The 24978-nt window shown below is 57.8% G+C and overlaps 2 protein-coding genes across 3 annotated transcripts; one reads left to right on the top strand and one right to left on the bottom strand.

Annotated features, from left to right (window-relative positions):
• Positions 1 to 12942: 12942 nt before the first annotated feature.
• MRPL36 (mitochondrial ribosomal protein L36) lies at positions 12943 to 13555 on the bottom strand. The gene is made up of 2 exons (XM_079145591.1): positions 13417 to 13555; positions 12943 to 13320 (listed from the first exon to the last, which is right to left on the bottom strand). The coding sequence occupies exon 2, from the start codon at positions 13305 to 13307 to the stop codon at positions 13008 to 13010; it is 300 nt and encodes a 99-aa protein (XP_079001717.1). The 5' UTR covers positions 13308 to 13320; positions 13417 to 13555; the 3' UTR covers positions 12943 to 13007.
• A 1502-nt stretch (positions 13556 to 15057) lies between these two features.
• On the top strand, positions 15058 to 23697 carry NDUFS6 (NADH:ubiquinone oxidoreductase subunit S6). 2 transcript variants are annotated; one of them, XM_079145590.1, is made up of 4 exons: positions 15058 to 15226; positions 16402 to 16455; positions 22225 to 22334; positions 23529 to 23697. In XM_079145590.1, the coding sequence occupies exons 1-4, from the start codon at positions 15119 to 15121 to the stop codon at positions 23644 to 23646; spliced, it is 390 nt and encodes a 129-aa protein (XP_079001716.1). In that variant the 5' UTR covers positions 15058 to 15118; the 3' UTR covers positions 23647 to 23697. The 2 variants fall into 2 exon arrangements, with proteins under 2 accessions (XP_079001716.1, XP_079001715.1); XM_079145589.1 differs by having other exon boundaries at positions 15070 to 15226; positions 22225 to 22347.
• Positions 23698 to 24978: the final 1281 nt, after the last annotated feature.

Below are 24978 nucleotides of genomic sequence, written 5' to 3'. Positions count from 1 at the left end.
CAGCAGGGTCTCCGAGCTCCGGGTCTCCCAGCCCACCTGGCCCACCTGTGTGGTGCTGGAAGCCCTTCTTCCCTCCACCCTCAGCCCCTCCTGGCTGCTCCACGGAGCCACCAGGCCTGGCACCACATTTGCTGTCCTCACACTGGCCCTTCCTGTCCTGCCATCCCAGCCCCTGGCTCTGGGCCTCCTCTCATTGCACACGCCTCCTTCCTGCTGCTCGTGCGGACAGAACAGGGCCACTAGACAGGGGATGCCATCGTCACTGAGCTGAGAGGCAACGGGCAGGTTTTGGCACACAGAGGTGCGTGGGCGAGCAGGTCGGAGGGCTGGGGGGCTGCCTCCCTCGGGTCCCGAGGGCATGAAGGCCACAGCCCCTCTGGCAGCAGGGTGGTGTCCTGGGGACACTGTCACCAAGACTTGGACTCCGATTTCTGGCACGTGGAACAGCATTTATTATAGAAAAATAATGTTGCAAATAGGCCCAAAACCAAATGGAAAAAAATCCTCTTACAAATTCATGATGAAGGCCCCAGAGATCATCCAAACACGCCTGCAAGGGGCTGCTGCCTGGAGGGCTGGCCTCCCTGGTGGGCAGCCCTGGGCACTGGCCCCTGCGGGCCTGTGCCTGCCTGGCAGGGGTGGTCTCCAGGTGGCTCACGGGGTGGCTGGCTGAGGTCAGCAGGGGAACTCCGCCTGGCTGCTCCTGCAGAGGCCACAGCAGCATCAGAGGGGGGCACTGCGGGTCGGCCCAGGGCCTGGGGGCTCTGCCAGGAGACGGAGGGCCAGGGCCAGGGTCTGTGTGGGCTGAGGGGCGTAGAGGCTGAGCAGGGACCAGACCACGTGGCCAGGTGTGCTTCCGGCCCCCACGTGGAGGCCGAGGAGGGCAGCCCCGCGGGCGCCGAGGAAAGCCATGGACACAGGCTCCTTCCTGTCCCCTCTTCCTCTAGGGTGGTTCTCTGATGGTGCAGGCACAGGGCTGTTTCCTGTGCCCCAGCCTTGCATGGGGCTGTCCTGGGTGGCACTGGTTCGTCTCCAAGTGTCCACCCAGGACCCAGCGGACATGGAGGAGCCAGTGGTTGCTGGGAAGCAGCTTGACCCTGTGTGCAGCTCCTGACCTTACAAAGCCTCCACTCTGCCTGTGGTGGCCAGCTCAGGCGGTTTCCTTCCTTGCTGTGAGCCAGTAGTGGTCTGTCGATTTGGGGGTTTGGCTCCCCCACATCTGGGAGGTGCTTAATGCCTGGTGTCTATCTGCATCCCTCCCTGGCCTGGTGAGGGTGGACCAGTCCCCAGCCATCTCTCCAGAAGTGCTGGCTAATCCCTACACTTGGAGGCTGGAGATTAGGACTCCGACGGAACTTCTCCCTTGGGCCTACCTGGCCTTCTCCCCTGGGGACTTCCTAAGGCTGCCTCCTGGCCTCCACTTCCCCACCAGGACAGGTCCCCACACCCCTGGGTGTAGCCCTGGTAGGAAGAGGAGCCTCAGGGCTCGGGGGCTGCACCAGGCGGAGGCTGAAGGACCTTAAGGGTCCCGCCTCCTCCATGGGATGGCATTACCCTCCCCACCTGCAGGAGCATAGCCCTGCAAGTGACCTTTGAGGGTCCTCAAGGACAGTGGAGGCAGTGGGGGAACAGAGGCCAGGAAATGTCACTTAAACATAGAGAAGAACCCAGAGGCCTCATCAGCCACTGGAGAGGCAGAGAGAGGAGGGCAGACCGAAAGATGGACCAGACTCCGAGGACAGCCTTGGCCTCTGGAGACTCCAACCGTGGCGCTGTGGGCCGTGTGCAAGTCTGGAGCTCTGAGAGATCTCGTTTATGAAAAAAGATCTACTTTTATTTACTGGAAAGATTATTTCTAAGTGACCAGATAGTTCCCGTAGCTGAGACTCAGGAAGCAAAGCCGTGCTCAGCTACTTCTTTCCCTCATTTATAGCGACTTCTCCAAACTGACTGTGCTGCTAGCTTCGGGCCAGGACACGGCCGTTGGGACGGAGCTTAGAGGCGTTGGGACGGAGCTGCCCCAGGGGAAAGCCACCATGGGTGGCCTGCGGAACACCGGACTCCTCAGCGAGGACACCAGATGCCTAAGCCAACGGCAGAACTGCATCCCAACAGACCCAGAGCGGAAGCTTGGATCAGACTCCGGAGGTGCCCGGAGGTGCCCGCAGCCAGAGGCACGTGTCACCCTGAAGCCGGGCAGAACATGGCCCTGCCGGCTGGGCTCAGGCTGCACACAGCACTTTACGCCAGAGTCGTGCCAGGAGTTCCGAGGCTCGGCGTCCTGGCACAGGCGTGAGCTGGGCGCCACTGCTAGATGAGCTCGTTTCCATTTGCACCTTGGCCGGAGCTGCACGGCTGCTTCTTCCATAGGGTTTTTCTCCTCCTTCCTTCACAGGAGGGACATATAAGATCACTTTTCTAAATTCTCCAACATGGTGCTGGCCGAGCTTCTTTTCCTGATTTAACTTCCTCATACCTTCTCCCACCAGCGCGAACTCACACCCAATCGGCGCTTGACACTCCGCCCAGACCCCTAGCAACCAGGCTCACCCAATTAATCATCGCCCCGATTCACACCCTGACCTCTTCCTGGCCCTATATAAGTGTGTGCATTTTAAAATAAAACGGAACTGCTCTGGTGATTAGCTTTGACTCGTGTCTCTGCATCGTTCTTTCAGGACAGATTTTGACACGTAAGTGAAATCCATGGTGAATCCAGAACTGCTTAAAAGGTTGAGAGGGATGAGGGGCAGCTGCTGTATTTGACTTCCAGCCCTTCCCTGTTTGACTGATGAGAATACTGAGTGTGATAGCTGGAGCTCCAGCCACCATCTTGTCATAAGGTTATCATGAGGATGGGAACCAGGCACCCAGAAGGTTGGCAGGAGAGGAGGACAGACAGAGAGCAGGAAACCCAAACCAGGAGTGGCTGCAGAGCCCACTGCCCACGACTGTCCTCCATGCGAGGTGCAACACACTGCTCACCTGGTTCAGACCACTGGTGTTTCCAGCTGTCTTGCAGTGGGGGATGCCACCTACAGCCGGCTGCCCGTCCTCGGTGATCAGGCAGGGTCTGATGCCATGAGCTCGGCACAGCACCTGACTCGCGAGGCTCAGGGAGCGAGCGTGTGGTTGGACACTTGGCTGAGGAGTCGCAGGTCTGACTCGCTTGCTGCAGGCCGCGGCTGTTGGAGCTGAAGCGATGCCTGAGTAAACGATAGAAGTCCCACCCGAACACCTCGGCAGTTTAGAACAGGCGGTCGGCTTGCTGACCCTGGAAAGGCAGGCTTCAGGAGAGCGGCGTCTGGACTCGGGCGGCTGTGGGGATGCGCGCAGCGGCTGCCTGGGAGTGAACTGGGAGCTCCACCAGGGGGCTGCTGGGGATCCCTGAGGCCACCAGCTTCGCGTCCTGTCAGCTGGCTCCAAATATTGATGTGGGAAGTCAATTCCTCATGCAATTCAAAATAGTTTGCTTTGTTCTAGAAATGTCTACATTTCTCCCATGTGTTTTAAAGAGAAAATGACAAGTGAATACGTGGAGAAAGGAATAATTGAACTGAAATTGGGAATAACAATCACCAATTATAAAACAGGGGAAAAAAATCAGAAAAGGAAAGAGAAAAGAAGAAAATTCATGCAGATGCAGGAAAATTCCCTAAATAAAAACAGCAGTCAGGAGACCGACCTGACTGGCCAGAGAAGCCAGGAGGGCTGCCTGAGGAAGAGAGAGGCCCGAGGCGGGCAAGAAGCGAGCTGGGGGCACCCTTGGGGGTAGGTGGTGAGGGGCAGGTCTGGCCACTGCCCAGAGTCCCTGCTGGAGGTCCCTGCAGGACTGAGCCGCCTGCTTCCCAGGAGACAGAGACAGCAGGGTCAAGAGAAAACCACTCTCTCCTTGGGTGACTTCTCCAACGGGAAACATGAGAACACTATCCAGTAAGGATGATCTAAGTTTAGATGATTCTAGAATGTTCTACTGCACTTATGGAGGGTCTACCCCAACATGGCAACACTTTGGAATAGTGTCTGTGCAGATGTCATTAAGTTAAGGGCCTCAGGTGAGCCACGCTGGACCAGGTGGGCCCGAGTCCCAGGTCTGGGATACGCAAAGGAGAGAGACAGACCCAAGCAGGAGGAGCCACGTGGGGAGGGGTGGGTGCGGCTGCAGCCTGGCTGAGGCACAGCGGCACTCCTGACAGGAGACGCTGAGCCTTCCTGGAAGCCAGGAAGCATCTTTTGTGAGAAAACTGGTTCAGTGCCTTCTTAAAGCTTTACATTTTTAAATTTAGGAAAGGCATGTTATTTCAAGATTTAAATTTTTCAACAGCAACTAGAGTTGAAAATAAACGACGCTGGAGGGAAGGTGAGCGCGGCTCCTCCCTGGGCATTGACCAGGAAGGGGTCAGCGGCAGGCAGCAGCGGGCGGGAGGCCGGGCATCTTCTCACACTCCTCGGGTTTATCTGCACTGTCTGACTTTAAAAGTGAGTCGGGATTGCTCAGAGGTCTTCAGAGCAGAAACGAAGGCCCGGCTGCTTGTGACCAGACCGAGCTGCACGTGCGCACACTCGCTGGCGCACACACTCGGCCTGGGCGGTGAGCATTCACAACAGGGCTGGCAGCTGTCTTGAAGGTCAGATAGCAAACACCTTGGCTCTCAGCCGCAGTGTGAGCAGGTCAGGTGACCAGTGCATGACTGAGTGTGGCTGCGCCTGCCCACCTTCCCCGCAGCAGCAGGTGAGGGGCTGCGGACTCTGCAAGGGATGAGCAAGACCACCACCTGCAGAGTGCAGGGCGGAGCCCAGACAGTCCAGTGGCCCAGGGACGGTGAGAGTCTTCTCACATCAGGTCAAGGTCAAAGACTGGCTTCACACAGGCAGTGCTGGGCTGTGTGGCTGGCGACCGTTACCCCCTGGCCCTGGAAGGAGGAAAGGAAATGGCATCCCAGGGGCTTGGGAGGCTGAGGCAGGAGGATGGCAAGTTGGAGTCCAGCCTGGGTAACTTCGCAAGACCCTGTCTTAATCAATAAAAACGGCTGGGGCTGGGGCTCAGTGGTACAGCACTTGCCCAGCATGTGTGACCAGCACCAAAATAAATAAATACACAGGAAAAGAGGGGCAGGGACACAGCAAGGAGGGTGTGGGAGAGGGACCTGTCCTCGTGTCCTGGGGAGGCAGGCTCTGCATCAAAGCTGACCTCCCATCAGGAAGCTTCCGCTGAGACAGAGAAGGCAGAGCCTTGGGCAGGGTGAGGGCCCAGCAGCCTCTCAGGCCCTACTGGGCACTGCCCTGACCTGGGCTGTCCATGATGGGGTCAGAGTCCTGGTCCCTCATGGCCTGAAAGCCCCACTAACACACGAGACTTTGGGGGATGTCGCAGGTCCCACCCATGACACCTCTGTGGCCCTAAATCCTTTCAATAAGCATATCATTCACAAATCTTTGTATTTTCTTATGATTATCAATTATAAAAGCAAGTAGGAACATAACTCCTTAAAAAACTGAAAGCCCAGGAAGGCTGTGCCCCTCCCCACTGAGGAGACCCCCTGCCACGCGGCCTTCCCACAGCACCACCTAATCATTCTGGCCTTTAGAAACACGAGGTCACGTTTGCAAGCGTTCACTCCTCCCTGGCACTGTCGTGTGAAGCCTCTGCACTTGGAATGGCCAGCAGCACACTGAGGCTCGGCTCCCAGGTCCCAGAGGCTGGTGCCCAGTGCGCAAGGGCTGGTGCCACCCTGGGAGGCTTAGCCGCCTGCCCACTGCTGGACAGGTCCTTCCAGCTTTTTTGTTTTTATTGTAAACAAATGGGATACATGTTGCCTGTTTGCACATAGAGGAACCGCGTACCATCTGTCTAATCATACATCTACATAGGGCAATGTTGTCTGATGCATCTGTTATTTTTCCTCCCCCCACCCCTCCCACCCCTCTTTCCCCTCTATACAGTCCCTCCTTCCTCCATTCTTGCCCCCTCCCACCCCCTCCTTCCAGCTTCTTGCAAGGCTGTCCTTTGTGTCCAAGAGCAGTGCCGTGGATCCCTGCACGGTGCCCAGGGTCCAGGGGCACACATAATCGCCATGTCTGGAGCTGCTCCCTTGTTCTGTGGCCAATGGGCCCAACCTTTCCCAGAGGTTCTGCACACTGGACCTGGTCCTCCTTTTGACTTTGGATCCCCTGCTGGGCAAACGGCGGCTTTTACTGTCTCCTAGATTGCTGGCAAGAGTGTGCCCTGGCCAGTGTGGACGGTGTGTGTGTCCTCTGCTCTCACCTGTGGCCACCTAGGCAGTGTCTGGTCTGTCCCTTAGTGCAGCCTGCAGGAGCAGGTGAGGAGCCACGCTGGGTGGCAGGAGCGAGCCCCCGCAGCGGGAGAGGCCGCCCCGCCAGCGTGCCTGGCTCCAGCAAGAGCACACTGTGGGGTCCGACCGCGGGCTCCTTCTCACCGTTACGGGGCCAGAGGCCAGCGGTCAGGCACTGGCAGGTCCAGAGTCTCCATCCTGGTTCACAGATGGCACTGTCTTGCTGTCCTCACGTGGTGGGGGGCAGGCACTGCTCCTGGGGGAGCCGACGTGGTGGTGTCTACATGAGCAAGCATTCTTCAGCTCTTCTTCAGTTTCAGCATGAGCCCTCACGAGATGGGGGACACTGCCCTGGCCTGCCTCTGGGTCCCTGATGGCTGCAGGGGCAGCTTTGGTGCAGGACTCTTGCTCAGTCCACCACTGAGGAACCTGGAAGTGCCCACGACCCAGGGCCTGGGGGCGGCCTTGGCTGGGTGATGTCCACAACAGAGCCTGTCACTCTGCACCCTGGCTGTGCCTCCCTTGACCCCGACCCTCCCCGCACCTGGGTTCCAGGCATCGCTTCCCACGTGGGGTATGAGCACTGCAGGCCTTGCCCTGAGGCAGCGTGTTAGGACAGGCAACCTCGCTCCCATTTCCTGGTTGGGAAAATGGGCCCAGAGAGGTGAAGCAACCTGCCTCCATGCATTGGTTCTCAACTGGAGGGACTGTCTCCAAGGCACCCGGCAGTGTCTGGGATGCTTGGCTGAGCACACAGTGGGAGGCACTGTGGACGTCTCATGGCTGCAGCCAGGATGCTGACCAACACCTGCTGTTTGACTGTGTCCCCACATCCACGTGTTGGAAATGGTCCCCAGAGTCCTGTGCTCCACTTGGAGGAGGTGCCTTCGAGAGGTAAGGCTAAATGAGGTCATGAGGGTGGGCTTTGGTGGCTTTATAAGAAGAGGAGAGACCTGTGCTAGCAGGGAACTGTCTCTCCACGTGGCACCAGGCACAGGGACGCAGCAGGAGGCCTTACCAGATGCTGGTGCTACCAGGCCCTGGAACCATAAGCCACATACACTTCTGTTCCTTATCAGCTACCCGTCCTCAGCTACTTTGTTACAGCAACAAGAAACGGGCTAAGACAGTGCCCACAGAGCACAGGATGTCCGTCAGAGAATGGTCCAAAGCCAGGTGTGCCTGGTGCCAAGGCTGGCGATGGCAGGGAGCGACTGCACGGTTGCTAGGACTGAAGCCTAGATGTCATTGGCCTCAGCACACTCAGGTGCCAGTCAACATGGCCTAGCTCCAATCAAGCACACCTTGTGGTTGCTGCTGCACACTCTGGCTTAACAGGGCCTGGCTTCACTTCTAGGCAGGGTGTGGCAGGCCAAGCACGCCCGAAGCGATGGGGCAAAAACAGAAGATCCGACTCAAGCACACCGATCAGAAGCCCCCTCGGTCAGGGGTAGTGTTCCCTGGAAGTGCATCTTCTTTCTTAGTAGATTCCTGTCGGTATCATGGCTGGGATGTGCTTCGGCAACCATCAAGCTCCTCGAGGCCATGACTGTGCATGCCCGAATTCCCACAGCATCAAGCACAAAGCTACAGGTGTGCAACGGTAGTCAGATTTCCCCCCCAGCATGATGCATCATGGGAAACAGGCTTCGACCACACAGAACATTGCTCAGTTCCCAGCCTGTGCACCCAGACATGGCCCTCTGCAAAGCTTGCTCCACAACCCCCTATCCACCACCAACCTTCAGATTCCAGCTGAACGTCATCCTTCACAGGGCCTCAGACTCCAAGCAGGCCAGGCCCTCTGCCTTCGAGACCCTGCATGGTCCACTTGTAAGCCTCACCGCCCACTGTCCAGCCCTGCCTAGACAGAGACAGCCAGGGCAGGAGCCCCTCTCTCCTCCACCTCCCAGGGCCTGCACTGAGGACATTCCACAGCATCAGTGACGCCAGGCAGGGAGGCCACATGGTCGCCAGAAGACACACACTGAGAAAGAAAAGGTCCATTGGCCAAAGGTCCTGCAGTCCACGGAGGTCACTGCAGCAGCTCTGCCAACGTATCACACACCCTCCCTACACTGGCTGTGTGTGCATGAGCACGTGGTGCCTGTGTGCACGCAAGCACACACAGCCACATACACATGCACACAGGTTCATGCACATGTTCATGTGTACACACACTGCTGCATGCACACATGCTCACACAGCTGCATGTACACACATTCACGCTCACATGTACACACCTGCATGCACATGTGCTCACACACTGCTGGATGTACACACGTTCGTGCTCACATGTACAGTTGCATGCACACGTTCATGTGCACACACTGCTGCATGTACACACATTCATGCTCACATGTACACACCTGCATGCACACGTGCTCACACACTGCTGGATGTACACACGTACATGCTCACATGTACAGTTGCATGCACACGTTCATGTGCACACACACTGCTGCACGCACACGTGCTCATGCACACATGGACACATATACCACACACACACAGTCATGCACACATGCCTGGGGAAAGCCCTCTCTCACGGAGGAGGAATTCCAGTCCTGGTGAACAGCTTGTAACATGCTCCTTGTGGAAAGAGGCTTCTCACACTTCTGGGGTCCCACAGGACACATACCTTGGTGTGTCCACAGCTCCTCAGGAAGGCCAGCTGGTGGTGCTCCCTCCTGCTGAGCAGAGCTGGGCCCTCCACACTGCACGGTTCCCTTTGGTGATAATGTCCTCCTCCTGCCCAGTGTGGCCTAGGTAGACTGCAGACACGGAAGTCGCAGCTCTCAAAGCCTCCTGCCCCGCAGCTCCTCTGTGGCAAGGGCGAGCCATCCAAAGCACAGTTCAGCCAAGACAGGCTTCGTCCTCTCCTGGACAGGTCGAGGCTGCTGTGGTCATGGCTCCCCACTGCACCCCCAGGCCCTTGACCTGCTGCCAACTGGGACTGGGGATCTCTTCCACAGATAGACTTCTTGCATAGCCCCCATTTTTGAAAACCCCTTTTCTGGAAGGATAGGGAGGTCCCCCCAATCCCAGGAGGAAAGGTACATGTGAGGTCACCTCACATCTCATATCTGCAATGGGCTGAACTGTCCCCCAAATGGACACGTTCACGTCCCAACCTCAGTGCCTCAGAAAGGGCCTGGATTTGGAGTTGGGGCCTTTGGAGAGGTAACTAGGTTCAGTGAGGTCATTAGTGTGGCCCTAGTCCACTCTGATTGGGGTCCTCAGATCAGGACACAGATACACAGAGGGACGACCACATGAGGACCTGGGGGACACAGTGTCCATACTCCAAAGGGAGATGCTTCAAGAACCAGCCTGGCCACGCCTCCAGCTGGCCTGACTCCAGCCTCAGGGGCAAGGGCACACCTGGGGTCTAACCTCCCAAGTGCCCTGCTGCAGCTGGTGTGGACCAAGCCAGCATCCCGAGCTGACACGCTTGATACAGCTACCTGTGCACGCACTCCTGCCGATCGAGGTGAGGAGCCACCTCAACTACCATGACCGGGCAGGCTGGCTCCATTCCTGCCCCCGTGACTGTCACCACTCACAGCAGAGGCAGAGCCTGCTACCTGCCTGGAGTCTCCCCGGGCTCACCAGGGTTGCCTAGGCTGAGAGAATTCAGCAAAATAACCCTGGAATTTTGGAAGCTGAGTTCTAGGAGTCTGGCCTCATCTGTTTGGTTCCACTGGACACTCACCCTTGGGAGTCAGGCAGGACAGTCAGTCTGCCAGGCTGTGAGCAGCCCATATGGCTGTTTCCTGTGTGGGGAGGCCAAGGTTGCCACAGCACAGCATTGGAAACACCCCAGAAGGTGGCCCTGCAGATCAAACTGTTCAGTGGAGCCCTTCCCTAAGGCCCCAAAGAGTGCGCATCGAAGCACCTTGACTTACAAGCACTGTTGTGGCTCGTGTGTCCTCGTGGGTGGTCTGGGCACTCACGCTTTCTTCCAGAAGGTCCCGAGTATCCTCACACAGACTCGGAATCCCTCCTCTCCACCCTCAAGCCTGTCTGCAACCTCATTCAGAGGAAAGGAATGCAGCCATTGGAAAGGCTTACTTATTTTTATTGAAAAACAATTTTACTGGAAAATCTTGGAAATAAAAGTCATAACTTATTCTGTTACTAATAAAAACACACACAAACGCAACACTTGCATTCTATCACACTGACTCCATAGTAGGAATTCTGGTGTGCTCACCTTTCTCATTCACTTCAGAGGGAACGGAAGCACAGAACCAAGGTCATACCACGGGCAAGTGGTGGAGCTGGGATCTAGGCCCACGCTCGGAACCTCTGTGCAGCACCATTTCACATGGGAGGGCTGGACGTCACAGTGGACATGCAGAAGAGGTCCCCAACCCCAGGCCAACCAGTCGCCTTGTCGCTCCCCAGGGAGACAGTACGGCAGGGCCCCTGCCCAGGGCACCGCTGTTGGTCTCCAGAGGGTGCTGGGTGGGCTACCCGTGACGTGTGACCTGGGCCCCAAGGACTCAAGCATTCATATTTCTATACCAGGCCCCCTCCCCATAAGATGCTGGGCTCCACTTATGACACTACCCGCTTTCCCACCTGGGGCCTAGCACCCCAAAACCAGCTCTGCTGCTTCTGAACTCCCCCAGTCATGCTCCACACTTGCACGTGTGCGTGGGCAAGTGCCCATCACCACACCAACCCCCGAGGTCATGGTATGCTTGCTCATCATTGCCAAGGTCCTTCTCCGCACTGCCCGATAATCCACTGGTGCACAGGCTCTACTGGGAGTATCCGTTCCACCTCCCTGAGCATCAGAGGCCCAGGGCACAGGTACATCACAAAGGCTACTGGGTGACTTGGGAAATGATACCTGGTGATTGAAATTTGTCCCTTATTGTCATTACCCACTGTGAACATTTCTGAATCTGCAACACTGGGGAAGCTGGTACTCTGGTAAGTCTCCCCCTTCCTTATCCAGAGGACACTGCCCCACAGCTCTCTCTACTGGAGTTGTGGGCCCACCCTTGTGCACTGTAGTTTAGAGCCAGTCAGTAACTATGTCAGACCAAAGTTCACTGGATTTATGGGACTCACCACGGGGGCTCAAAGCACCTCCAGGCCACACAAGGAGCCAGTCCCAGAGAACCTACTTTCCAAGGTAGCAAGAATCCTGCCGGTTTTTCAGCACTGACAAATAGCAGCTCCCCAAAATGCCAGATCATAATGCTTCCTTCAGATTCCTGGGCAAAGACACCAGGGTATCCGTAGTGCTCGGTGGGCTGCTCCGTGGGCTGCCCGGCAGGCAACACGGAACGGTAGGTACGCAGCTGCCAACAAAGCGCTCGATGCAGGGCTCTACCTACGTGAACCTGCCAGGGGTGTTGCCTTGCAGTCTGGCTCTCACCTCCACGTACGACCTTCGACCTATGACCTCCGACCTACAACCTCCCGGGGCTCCTTCCTGGGCAGCCAGGTGTAGAACATGCCTGCAGGGGAAGTCAAGGACAGCACCCCCAGCTGTCAGTCTGCCATTCTAGTCAGTCATTGGTCCATCTGTCAGCTTGTGCTAGGCAGCCATTGGCTTAATCTGTAGCCCCCAAATTTTAACTGCTCAGCAACTGGCCCCATTGTCCTTCGCCCAGGGAAATTCAACTATTTAAGTGAAGCTCTGTCTGTCTTCAGGGCAGACACTATTCTCTGCCTAATAGAATCTCTAGTGTGAGTTCCTGCGGCCGGAGTGGTTTGTTTGGGCACCTTTTCACTTTTCAGTATTGTTTTGCTAGTCATCTCCTTTAGCAAACGTCATCTACCACCAGCATTAACTTGCTGACTGCTTGGCAGTCTCAGACCAAGGATGACAAACATATTTAACAGCTACCCCAAAGGCATTTACAGAGAGCAGATTAAGTTTTTTAGCTAGAAGTTGCCACCAATGTCTTGTCCTTGGGATGGGACTGGAGCTACCCCATAGGAAGAGCCTGTGGACTCCAGCAGCTCTTTCTAAAAAATCTTGTTTTCTGAGGCTGGGGGGATAAAACTAGCTGTACTTTCTGGGATCTTCCACTCTCTAGGCCGTATGCAGATTCTGAAGCCAGAACTGGGAACAGGCAGTTGGTGTAGATAGCCTAGAAATAGAGGATCGGGTCAGATGGAGGGAATGGAGCCATGAAAGCCATCTGCCTCTGAAAGTTGGGAGACTGACCTGGGAGAATGGAATGTCAAGGATCTCCAGAGCCCACTGATTACCAAATTTCCTGGTCCTTGTCTCCACAGACAAGGAGATGCTAATTGGTGCCCTTGGGCCCTCCGCCTGCCCAACCGGGCCTAGTCAGGTAGGCAGGAAGGAAAGAGGTAAGGGAGAATAAAACCCATAAAAAGGGCGATTTGCTCAACCCCATGGATTCCGCCTTTGGGTCCCCTTCTTCCACCTGGGAGGAGTCTGCTTTTACTTTCCGTTACTAAAGCTTCTTCCTTTCTACTCTACGCCTGCCTCGGCGTGCTTCCCTGGCGTCACACCTCAACACCCGAGGAAACGGCGGTATCAAGTCTGCGGATGAGAAAAGCAATTCGTTTCCCATCTGGGGCTCTGGCTTAACCAGACGTGGGCTGATACAAAGGGCTGCAGAAGCCTTGGAGCGGATTCAACAAAGCCCTAAGGTCAACTGCGGTCAGCGCAGGCTGTGAGCATTTATTTTCTCTGATCAGGCACGTTCCAGGACACCGTCAGTCTCGCCGCATCTGTCGCTGCTTGTGCCTGGGGTTGGTCTTGCAGTAGACGCACCAGCGCCCGCGCCGCTTCACCAGGTAGCAGTCCTTGCAGCGCTTCTTGAGCACAGCCTTGGTCTTGAAGCCCGCGGCGGGCTGCGGGAGCGGCCGGGCGCCCGCGAGCAGCAAGCGCGGCCCGGCGCCCGCCAGGCCGGCCAGCAGGGACCTGCACCAGGCGGGCGCCGCGGCGCAGGGGCTCAGGCGTCGGAGAGGGCCCGCGACGGTCGCCAGCACGCGCCTCGCCAGCAGCGCCGCCATGCTGCAGCCCAGCCTGCGGGAGGAAGCCAGTCAGCGCCCGCGTCGCGCCTGGGGTCCCGCCCGCCACCCACCTGGGGAAACTCAGGCGCTCAGGACCCCCGGACCTGACCTGGGAAGAAGCCGTCCGTCCGCACGCCCTCTGCCGCTCCCGCGCCTGTGCAGGCGCCTGCGCAGTGGCGCGGGACGCCACAGCCCGGAAAAAAGATGGCGGCGGGTCACGTGGGGCTCCTGGAGGCCCAAGGCCGGGCGCAGAAACAGGGACGCATGCGCGCCAGGCTCGCGTGTCCAAGTCTTGCCCGCTACCGGCGTGCACTAGGGAAAAAGGCACAAGTGGGAGTGAAGCTGCATATCTAGAATGAAAAAGAAATTGCAACCAGTTAGACATAGAAAAAACTGACAAACACCAATGTCTAAATAAGTGTGGAAAGATCACGTGTCTGTTAAGTGGCATCCTGGCAGAAATGTGACGGGCTCACAGAGGCAAGTGGATAGAGACAGTGGCCCTAACTGAACTAGCTCTAAACTGTTTACCTCCAACATTATGAAAAGCTCCAAACACGTAAAAAAGTGAAACGAACTTGGGAGCGAACACCCATATACCACCCCATCTAGTCTCCATTAGCTCTCATATTTGTTTTCAGGTATCAATCCGTGAATTCATCACCTTACTTTCTATGTACACCTAAGTGGGTCGTGTCAGCGTGGCATTTCCTTCCCGCCGGCTCACAAGGCTGAGTCTGCGACCCACCTTTACCCCAGCAGGTGCACCCCAGGATCCTGGTGAGGCAGACCTGCCTCCGACCCCAGCAGGTGCACCCCAGGATCCTGGTGAGGCAGACCTGCCTCCGACCCCAGCAGGTGCACCCCAGGATCCTGGTGAGGCAGACCTGCCTCCGACCCCAGCGTTTGCTGGCCATCTTTCCGTCTTCTGGAGGCTTTCATGTGCATCCCTGTTTCTCACCGCCCTTCTTCCTCTTCACCATTCCCCAGACCTCCCGGCCATCCGGTGGAGTCACCTGGTCCTCAGGCTCTGGCTACAGCCAGTCCATCAGAGCAGAAGCCAGGCTGTGCGACGCTCTGACACGTGTGAGCTTCTTCAACCCCTCAGGTAATCAGCATCCCAACCCGACGCCTGCTCTTCCTGAGAGCCCAGGGTCCTACCTTCATCTGTCCTATGCTGATCAGCCTTGCCCATTCTGTGCGCTGGCCCCTGTGATTTTAACCCTTGGAGAAGTCTATGAAAAAGGTTTTTGGAAGAAGGACGCAGCCTCAGGGGCGAAATAGCCTACCAGGTTTGGAGGCCTGGGTTTTGTACCCTGGTCTTATAAGCATTTTTCAGGTCTGTGTTTGCATGCTGGATAAAATCAATTGTAGTTTTACTGGTTGCTTTTATTAGGGTTCTACTGCAGAAATCCACAAACTACGCTGCCTCCTTACAGGAAAGCTGCATATTTTGCAAGGGAGATGCACTTCCAGTTCATTCTGCTAAGCACCGATGTCTACCGCCAGTACAAATATCTGATACTTGAACTTCTCAAGGTTATGGACTGTCATGAGAATACGAGCAGCGCGTCTTCAGTTCCCATCCTCCTCTGTCTTCCCGTCTGAGAATCGCTGGGCAGTCACGAACCGCTGACCACTTGCATACTTGAAGAGGTCCACCTCCGCGGGGCACGGTCCCAGCTCCAGACGGTGCGGCGCATGCGCACCCTCCGCCCCGCCCCGCGCACTTCTTGGGGCGAAGTCCGTCTCGGGAGCGCAGGCCCCACCGGAAGCCAGGCGCATGCGCAGGGTCAAGGGTCGCGGGCAAGATGGCGGCGACGGCGACCTTCCGTCGGCTGCTGGTCTTGCCCCGGGCAGTGCGGGGTTTCGCGGTGCGGGTGTCGCCGACAGGGGAGAAGGTCACGCACACCGGCCAGGTAATGGCCGGTCCCGCGCCCGCGGCTCGGCGGGGAACCTCAGGGTGGGCTCGCGGGAGGCAGCCGGCCGAGAGCGTAGGGGTCGCTCGCGCGCACACCGACCGACGCTCGCGCACGCCGTGCTCACCCACGCTTGTCACGCGCACCGACACGCTCGTGCACGCTGTGTTCACCCACGCTTGTCACGCGCACCGACACGCTCGCGCACGCCGTGCTCACCCACGCTTGTCACGCGCACCGACACGCTCGTGCACGCCGTGTTCACCCATGGTTATCACGCACACCGACACGCTCGCGCACGCCGTGCTCACCCACGCTTGTCACGCGCACCGACACGCTCGTGCACGCTGTGTTCACCCATGGTTGTCACGCGCACCGACACGCTCGCGCACGCCGTGCTCACCCACGCTTGTCAGGCGCACCGACACGCTCGTGCACGCCGTGTTCACCCATGGTTGTCACGCACACCGACACGCTCGCGCATGCAGTGCTCACCCACGGTTGTCACACGCATCGACTCGCTCGTGCACGCAGTGCTCACCCACTCTTGTCACACGCACAAGCACGCTCGTGCACACTCACATGCACCGACACGACACCGACACACTCGTGCACCGACGGGCTGGCATCTCAGGCCTCCTGGGTTGCTTTCAGGTCCTGTGCGGTGGGCAGCTCTGCCCGCTCTTGAGGTCTTCCTTTTGGAAGTCTGTAACTGCCAGTTCTTTTGGTCAGATTTTTTAATGATTGCATAATATTACTCATGAGTTTTGCTAACTCAAAGGGTCTATTGTAGTGTAAAGCATGGAATGGTGCTCCACTACTATGGTGAACCAAAAGATAAACAAGGACCCTGTGTACTAAAACGTCACTGAGTATTTAGAGGGGGAAAAGACTCCATTTGGTGGTATAGGAAAAGAGGGGAAGGGGTCCTTCCCAGTCAACTTTGTCTCTTCCCTGCCGGCCACCTTCCTGCTGACCAGCTCCCCCAGGCTCCCTGCCTGCATTCAGAATCTTGCTGGCAACCACTCCTTGCACTGTACATTTCTCCTTGGGTGTTAGATTCAATCTCTGTGTCCTAAATGCCACATAATGCACTTCTCTGGAATATTGTCATTGTTGTTCAGTAACCACTTTCAGAATTAGACTGTAAGATCACAGATGTCTTTTTCTTTCAGGTTTATGATGATAAAGACTACAGGCAAATTCGGTTTGTAGGTCGCCAGAAAGAGGTGAGTGAAAGGTCTAGTTAAGATAGGTAAGTATTCAAAAACCTTATGTGGGGGAGCATCCCTAATCCAAAAATCTGGAGCACTCTGAAATCTGAGACATTAAGAGCACCAACATGGTGCCACAAGTGGAGAATTCCACCTCTCACCTAATTTTTTGACTTGTCAGTGTGTGTGTGTGCTTGTGTGTGTGTGGCATGGGGATCCAGGACCATGCGCATGTTAGACAAGCACTCTTAACAGTGAGCTGCACCCTTGGCCTCTAAGAGTATTTTTGTGGATAATTTTTGGGTTTACAGGAAGCCTGAACAGAGTGCAGAGCCCCCGCTGCCTTTGTCCCTGGCAGACTGTTGTCGCTCACATCTCGTGTTGGTGAACCAATTCTGGAACTGGTGTCTGACTCGCATCACAGATTGCAGAGGAGTCACTCCTAATGTGTGTGCTCTGTGGGTGTGACAGGAGTGCACTGGCAGGCTGCAGGCACACACAGAGTGGATTTCCTGCCTAGCACTTTTCTGTGCCCCACCTGTTCATCCTTCTTCTCAACCTCTGGCAGCCCCTGATCTCACTATATATGTCGTTTCACTAGTAGTATTTTAACAAATAAAATGAAGCTGAACTTAATCTGAAGACCAAGAATAACAGAACGCTGGATTGTTGAGCTGGCCTTTGCAGGAAAGAGTGGGAAGCACCTCCATGTGGTGGGAGCCCAGCCTGGAGCTGCTGTGGCTGCAGAGTGCCTGCACAGGGCCCCACGGTCCCAGTTTGTGGCAGCTCTTCTCCAGAGGAGGCCCCTCATATGCCACAGAATGAGGCACCCCCCACACACAAGGAAGGTGCTAGAAGTGAGGCCTGATGAGGTCCTAGAGTTGGCGGTGCCTTGGGCCCTTGGGAGAGGTGAATGCCAGGGCTACCCAGAAGGGGGCAGGTCCCTCTGCTGTCATTACTGAACCACTGGGTTTCAGACCTGCGCTGTTGACAGCAGGTATCGCTGTCCTCCACTGGTGCCGGGAGGCCTGCAGCGGGGAGCTGTGGAATGGGGCAGCCAGAGCCTGGGGATGGACGTGCCGGAGTGCACTGGTGTGTCTGCTCGTGAGCTGGGGTGTGGGCCGCCCTGGCTGGCTGCAGTTAGAGCCAGGCTGCTCCAGCGAGTCTTCTGACTCGGTGGTTCTTGGTCACTCATCCCCTGGGGCACGTGGGTTCCGGGTGCCTGCAGACAGGCGGCTGGGAGCAGCACTGGGGAGAGGGCACCTGTTGTGCTGCCACCCTCCTTGCTTCTGGAGGGCAGACTCCTGTTTCAGTGCTTAAAGGGAAGCACGTAGGCAAAGCCGTAGGACGCCAGGAGGCTGGGTCCTGGAGCTCTGTGCTGCCCCACTGGGTCAGGCTGCAGAGCAGCTGGGGCTTCAGCCTGCCTCCCTCCACGTGCCCTGGTGCTCCCTGAGCCTGAGCACGGTGCAGGCTGGCGTGTGCGTGGCTGTGTTGACTGCATCTTCTTTGCATTCCTGCTGTGGAGCTGAGTTCTGGGGAGCAGCTGTTAATAATGGGAGGTCAGGGTCGCCCTGGAGCTGCGCGGTAAATGACAGGAGGGCAGTCTCCTGTCAGTCAGTAGCGTCCTGATGTTGGCTGCCTTTCCTGCAGGAGGCGTGGGTCTCTGTGTGCTGGGGGCCTGGGAGTTTGTTAGTGTGGCCTCTGTGACATGTTGTCACTTAGGTGTCCCATGTTACCTGCACCGCAAGGCACCATTTGTTTGGTGGCTGGCTTCGCCTGTGTGGGGCTGAGCAGAACACGCCTTCTTATAGGCCCGCCGTAAGGTGCTGCTGAGGGCGCAGCCTGACTCTCGCAGAGGCTGTGTTCAGGCCCTGCAGAGCCACAGCGGAGGCTGTTGCTGGGGATCACCTTGGGCCTCAGGCCTCAGGCACCATCATTTCCGGTGACTTGTGCTTTTTCCAGAGTGCCCCGAGAGGCTGCCCACAGCGGTAGCCTGTGACCGACACGTCTTCCTGGGAATACGCCAGCCTTCAGAAGGCTTCTGTGAGCTCCAGAGTCAGGGTTTTGGTGAGCGGTGCCTGGCATGGCCTGTACGTGCCAGCTTCTCTGCCAGCAGGTGCAGGACTCCTGGGCAAGGTATCTTCTCGACACTTCTGCCTGACCAGCATCGTGAGCTGAGGTCCCTATGCTTCTTGACTAGTTGTCAGTCACCCGCTTACTGTCAAGGGTTGTCTGCCTGGTGTAGTCCCGAGTGTGCCGGCAGGGCCAGCTGCAGGGCTGGAGACCGACCGGCATGCCTCTGGGCAGCTTTCACCAGTTAGAAATGGCAGGATGGTTTGCCCAGCCAGCCTTGCAGAGTGCCTGGGCGGTCTGTTAGTCTTTCCTCCGCTCTGCTCCCCTGGCCTGATGGGGTGCAGGAAGGGCGGGGCTCTGCCTAGTGCAGTGTGTTCCCTGGGTGCAGCAGCCGTGGAACCTCTGGCCCCCTAAGCTGGTGGCTTTTGTGTCGTGTGTCATCCCCTCTGCTGAGCTTTGGGACGGAAGAGATGCATGTGACGAGGTGTCATTGGCGAGGTCCTCCCTGCAGCCTGTGTGTGGAACAGGCCTTTCCTGCCCGTGGCCAGGATGTCGTGTGTTCAGAGGATGACTGTTGCCCTCCAGAGGCGTAGGAAGAAGGACCTTCAGAAAGGCAGATTCTCCTGGGTGAAGGGACGTGGCTGGACTCAGTGGCTTGTGGTGGAGGGGGCATCCTGTGGTTGGGTCTTGCCCCGAACACGAAGCCGTGCTTCTTGAGCCCTGAGGGGCCTGACCCTCAGGAAGCGTCTGGAAGTGTCCGGCTTGTGACTGAGGGAGTTGAAGTCAAGGTCCCACCAGGTTCCTAGATTTGCCACCTGGGCGTCAGGAGGTTGGATTGCTTTGTTAAAAAAACAAGAAAAGAAAACCAGAAACGCCACTGTGAGGTGGGGTAGCATCATGTTCCCTTCCCAGGAGCCAGGCTCGGGTCCTGCGGCCGTCAGCCCGGTCAGGTGGCCGGTCTGGCCTCGCTCGGCTCTGCCAGCTTGCAGCCCTGCCGGCCCCAGGTAACTCTGGAGCCAGTCCTCAGCATCACGTGATTCCATCCAAGGTTGCCAGCATTTACTTCAAGATACGCCAACAGACGACGGCTCTCACCTGAAGCACAGCTGTTCCTTGAGGTCGCCTAGCTGGCGCTCAGTGCTCAGTTTTGCCACGTTTCACAGTGTGACTCAGAGTCCCTGCGTGGCAGCCGAGGAGTCCCTCCAGTCCTCTCTCTGCAGGCCTGCCTTGCCCTCCCCTGCCCGTCTCTCCTCGGGTTTCCCTCGTTAGGAATCGGGCAGTCTCTCTGTGGAGTGTCCGTCCCTGCAGCATCGGGCTCGCTCTGGTCCTGAGGGGCTGTGAGCTGGTGGCAGGGTGGGGCCGGGTAGGCGGGGTGGGGCAGGCCCATGACCGGCGGCCCATGACTCCACCCAGAGCAATGTCCCTGCCTGTGGTGGGAGACCGCCGCTGTTTCCCAAGGGCCTGTTTGCGGTGACGTTTGGTCACTTCAGAGTAGCCTGGGTGGCTGAGTGCTGAGGGAAAGCAGAGATGCCTGATTCTCTCTGGTGTTGGAAGTGGTGGTCGATTCCCTGGTGAGGTGTTTAACGGGTCTTGAACGTGTCATGAGAGGGCGGCCTTCAGTGCCTTGTGCCATATCCTGTGTCCTCCCAGCTCCTCTTCCCTCACGCCATCCCGAGTGGGAGGATTGTGCCACCTGCCGTCGTCCATCCCTTCCTCGTCTGCCGAAGCATTCTCCAGTTCATCCTGTAACCTTCCCACCGGGAACCAGTTGCTTTGTGGAGGCGTGAAGTGGGGCGTAGGGGCAGCGGCGTGGGCTTCAGCAGTGCTTGTCGCCTCTGCGCCGGTTGTTGGTGCTGTTCTCTGGTGGACAGGGCATGTGTGTGCTGTGCGTACATGTGCAGAGGAAATCGGATCTTCAGGAGGAAGAGGGACACCGGGTTAGGTCAGGCGGGGAGACCGTGTGGCTGCGGGTCTCAGCCCCTGCGGGGCCCTCCTGCAGGTTCTGATCCCCGGTGGCACCTGCAGAGACTGGGCACACTGCCCTTCTCACGGCGTGTCCTGACAGGCCTTCCGCTGCTTTCTTTGGAAGTTACTTGGAAATACTAGGTCCACAGGTTTCCTTTTTATTTCACACGGAAGCGTTCAGTTTTCTAATTTTGTGAAATATAAACATGGTTTCAACATCTGATTTATAAAGTCGCACAGGAAGCCTGACCTTGATCCTTTTCTCCTGGACTCTGGCTCGCTGACCTGTGATGGTCAGTAGGGCAAGTCCTAGTGCCTTCTGCTTGATTATCTTTGCAGTTGACGGTGGGTCTCAGGGAAGAGTTCCCCCCTCAGTCCAGGAGCTGCCCTGTGTGGGCACTAGTCGGGTAGAAGGTGCAGCGGACGAGGAGGCCAGGACTCGCGTCCTGGTCGGGTAGAAGGTGCAGCGGACGAGGAGGCCAGGACTCACCGTCTGCAAACAAGCACACACCCAGGAATGACCCCGCAGCTCTTCAGAGCCGCTGTGGAGGGCTGGGCCCCTGAGGCACACAGGAGTAGATCTGGACAGGCAACTGCCTTGTCAGGGTGTCTATTCTGGCTAGGTTGATCTGTCAGCTGGATGAGCTTTTTCCTGCAATCAGACAAGTCCTAGAATTCCCTGGAGAAGGGGCATGCCAGAGTCCTCGGTGACTCGCTTCAGGTCAGAACCCTGTGTGTGTGGCGGGGCAGAGTCACAGCCTAATTGGGAGAAAGCACGTGATAAAGGTCTGATGTTCCCTAATGAAGAACTTTAAAAAATGCAGAGGAGAAAGCACCAGTCCTGTGGAAATGGACAGCAGGCCTGAACTCTGTGGAGCCGTCAGCTCCACTGACCGGGAGCAGCACCAACCGGAGCTGCCCTGGACACCCCCAGGGCAGCACTGGGCACGGGGCACCTGGCAGTTCTGTGGTCACGCAGGCCAGCTGCTGGAGTGCTCTCTGAGGATGTGTTTCTGGTCTGCACACGTGTGCTCATGCGGCGGTGTGCAAGGAAGCCGCCCGGAGGGAGAAGCACTGGAAAGCGTGGAGTAAGCGGCCGCACGCATAGGGCGCACTGGACCCTGTTAGGGAAGGCACAGGAAGGTCCTGACGATGGGACTGCTGTCCAGGAGCACCTCTGGGGAAGTGAGTGTGCTGGTCAGCAGCAGCATCCTGGTTTTGTGATGGAGAAGGGGGAGGGAGCAGTGCCCTGCTGTGGGAGCTGCTGGGGATGCTCCTCCACAGGCGATATTTGGACATGTGTCACGGGGTTTAAATCCACCTGGCAGGGGTGGCTCAGCAGGGGACCCAGCTTTGTGTTTTGTGAAGCTGAAGTACGCTGGCAGGTGAGGCCAGGCAGCCCCTGGATCGCCGTGTGGGACTGTGGTTCCTTCGGCGTGGGGACTGCAGGTTAGCAGTGCCGTCACCGAGTGCTTGTGCTCTGACTGCAGGGAAAGGGACTCAGGCTGCGTGAGCGGAGACAGCCCTGTGGATGGGTCTCCACTGCTTCTGAACCAGGTCCGTGTGGGTGTCTGTGCCCGCAGGAGTGCATGGGCGTGGATGTGTGTTAACGTGTGCGTGGTGTTGCACCTGCCCCACGAGCTTCCTGTCTCAGGGACAGCTCCGGTTCCAGTCGACCCGGAGCTTCCGTGGTGTAAGATCATCAAGGCTGCGTGTGCCTGGGTAAGTTTCTTCTTCTTGTTCCAGGTGAATGAAAACTTCGCCATTGATTTGATAGCAGAACAGCCTGTGAGTGAAGTGGACCACCGGGTGATTGCCTGCGATGGCGGCGGGGGTGCCCTGGGCCACCCCAAGGTGTACATAAACCTGGTAGGTCGCCCCGCTGCTGTTGCTCTTCCTGGCCTGCTGGTCCCCAGCGCTCCACTGCACACACTCGCCCGGCCGGACCGCGTGGCGGGCCCTGTGTGGAGTGTCCTGAGGGAAGCAGCTTCACTCCCGTGAGGTGCTGGCTTGTGTGGCCGGAGTGTGGCCTGCTCTGTCCAGCTTGCTCCCCTGCAGCGTGCAGGCCTGTCTTCCTCTGAGCCGTCCTGTGCTCGCCGACTTGGGCTGCCCTGCAAAGTGCTGCAGCCTACGGCTCGAGCCGCAGACGTCGGGCCCTTCCTGAGACTGGAGGCCCGGGTCAGTGGGCAGGCCCCCCCGACCGCCCTCCCTGTGTCCACACGTGGTGGTCCCTGTGTCTGCCCCTGAGGCCCCATTTTACCCTTACCTCCCTAAGAGACGGGTTTCCACGTCCAGCCACGCTGCAGGTCAGCACTTTGGCTTGCCACCCCAGGAGGCAGGCTCCCTAACAGTCCTCTGCAGTCTCACTGGTGAACACCACACGGGCTCGTGAGGAAGGGGAAGGAGACAGGGAAAGAGCTGTGAGGTGGGAGTCCAGCGCCAGGCCGGGGCACTTCCCCAGCGCTGCAGATGCTGTGCTAGGTTGGGAAGGGCGTGCAGACCATGTGACGGGGCAGGTGGGGCTCTCGTTCACCACCCAGCATCCTGGCTGGTGACTGTCAGCTTTGGAAGTGGCCTTTATGGAAGCCAGCATTCACCTTGGGTACTTATCGGGGGCAGTGTAGCAGCAGGAAGTGCTAGCGGCTTCAACCAGGGCGCTGTCACCTGTGTCCAGGTGACGTTCCTGGAGGCCGCCTGTGGGCTGAGCTGGCCTGTCGTCCTCAAGCTGGGGGCAGGTGGGCTGCACCCCATGCAGCTGGATCCTGTGGGCATGGTGGTTCCTCTGGGCACCCTCTGGGGTGGCTTCAAGGGCAGGGTTTGAGGTGGGGGCTCCATCCTCTGCACCCCCGCTGGCAGGTCAGAGTGGAACCAGGGTCCAGGGCCTGCCCAGTCTCCGCTCAGCCCTCACCTTGTGCCTTTGCGGGGGGGGGGGGAGGTTTGTGGACAGCATGTCTCCAGTTTCACACACTCTTCCTCAGGACCAGCAGAGGCCAGCTGGTGGGTTAGAGGTGGAGTGTGGAGTGTGAGATTTTCCTTTTGAATTTTTTCAGGACAAAGAAACGAAGACCGGGACGTGTGGCTACTGTGGCCTGCAGTTCAGGCAGCACCGTCACTAGCACCAGCGTGCGTCCTCCCTGCAGGAGTGCCTGGCCTCGGAGCACAGTGTGAGGCCTGTTCCCCAGCAGGTGCCCCGGGGCTGAATAAAGGCACCGCCATTGAGTCTCAGTCTGCTTCTTTCCTAGGACGAACTTCCAGGAGTGAACCTTCCCTTAGCAGTGGGACCCGGAGCAGCTCCCCTCTCCCATGGGACCAGACCAGGGCTGCTGCGGGGAAGGGGCCATCTCTTTGCCCTCAGAGAGCCTGAGCGGCTGAGTCCCCCCGGCCAGAGGCCAGCCTCAAGCTACAGCCTGTGTGGCCGGAGTCCCCCTCTCTCTCCCCTTGGCTGGGAGTGCAGCTTCTCCCCTTCTTGCTGAGTTTGGAGAAAATCATCTTGAAACCCAGACTCTAGGTCACTGTAGGCATTGAAAGTCACACACAGGCCAAGTGAAGGCCCTCTGGTGTCGAAGAGTCAGGGTCACCATGCAGCAGACCACATGAAGCAGACAGGGAGAAAGGAGGTCTGGCAGGGCGTGAGGGGCCTGCAGTCCACAGGCACACGCGGGTTCCCAGGACTGCAGACGGAAGGTGCCAGGCATGTTCTGCATGAAGGAAATCAAACTCCAGCCTCGTGGGTCTGGAGAGAAGAGAGTCCTTTGTGAGCCAGACTAGAGCACAGGTGGCCCTGGTTGGTGAGCTTCCTGAGAGGTGGCTGCCACTGGGAGAGGGAGCTAGCCGTCAGCTGTCAGGGCTCCTGGGCACCAGCGCTCTGCTGCCCTGAGCCCTGCCTGTGGAGTGCAGGTGCTCAGACCACCGTGCCTACACCTTGGGAGTGCCCGGCAGCAGGGCTTGGCCCAGTGCTGTGCTCCGTCTCCATGGGGAGGGGCACTTCAATGTGTAGGGATTGCTGTGTCCAGCTTTGCAAGTGAGGCCTCCTTGTGCAAAGGCCATGTGCACGAGGAACAGCAGGTCATTGAGAGTTGCTGCCAGAGTTGGCAAGTCTCAGAGGTGGGCAGTGAAGTGTAAGAAGCTGTGGGCCTCAGGTAAGACTAGTCAGGGAAGTCCCTGCCTCCTGGGCTTCAGATCACAGTGGGGACATGACATCTGTGCTCTACAGGATCCAGCCAGGAGGAAATCCAAACTGGGGAATGGGACACAGGATGCAGGAGCCAGGGGAGGGTGTGGGAGGAGCACTGAGATTCACAGCCCTGGGCCAGGAGCTGGGTGGAGCCCACAGGCCCTGCCAGCTTGAGTTCCTAAGGTCTTAACCCTAATGAATGTGTTTCCTGAGGGCCTCTTGGTCGTCTGTGCCTCTTAACCTGAAATAGGTCAGTGTGGTGGATGAAGCTGAGGTCCCTTTATTGAACAGGCTTGGGCAGCGGGGAGCCACAAGGCTGTGCCTTG

The sequence above is a fragment of the Sciurus vulgaris genome, assembly GCF_902686455.1.
Source record: "Sciurus vulgaris genome assembly, chromosome: 6".
Taxonomy (NCBI): Eukaryota; Metazoa; Chordata; class Mammalia; order Rodentia; family Sciuridae; genus Sciurus; species Sciurus vulgaris.
This window is presented reverse-complemented; position numbering and strand designations above follow the sequence as displayed.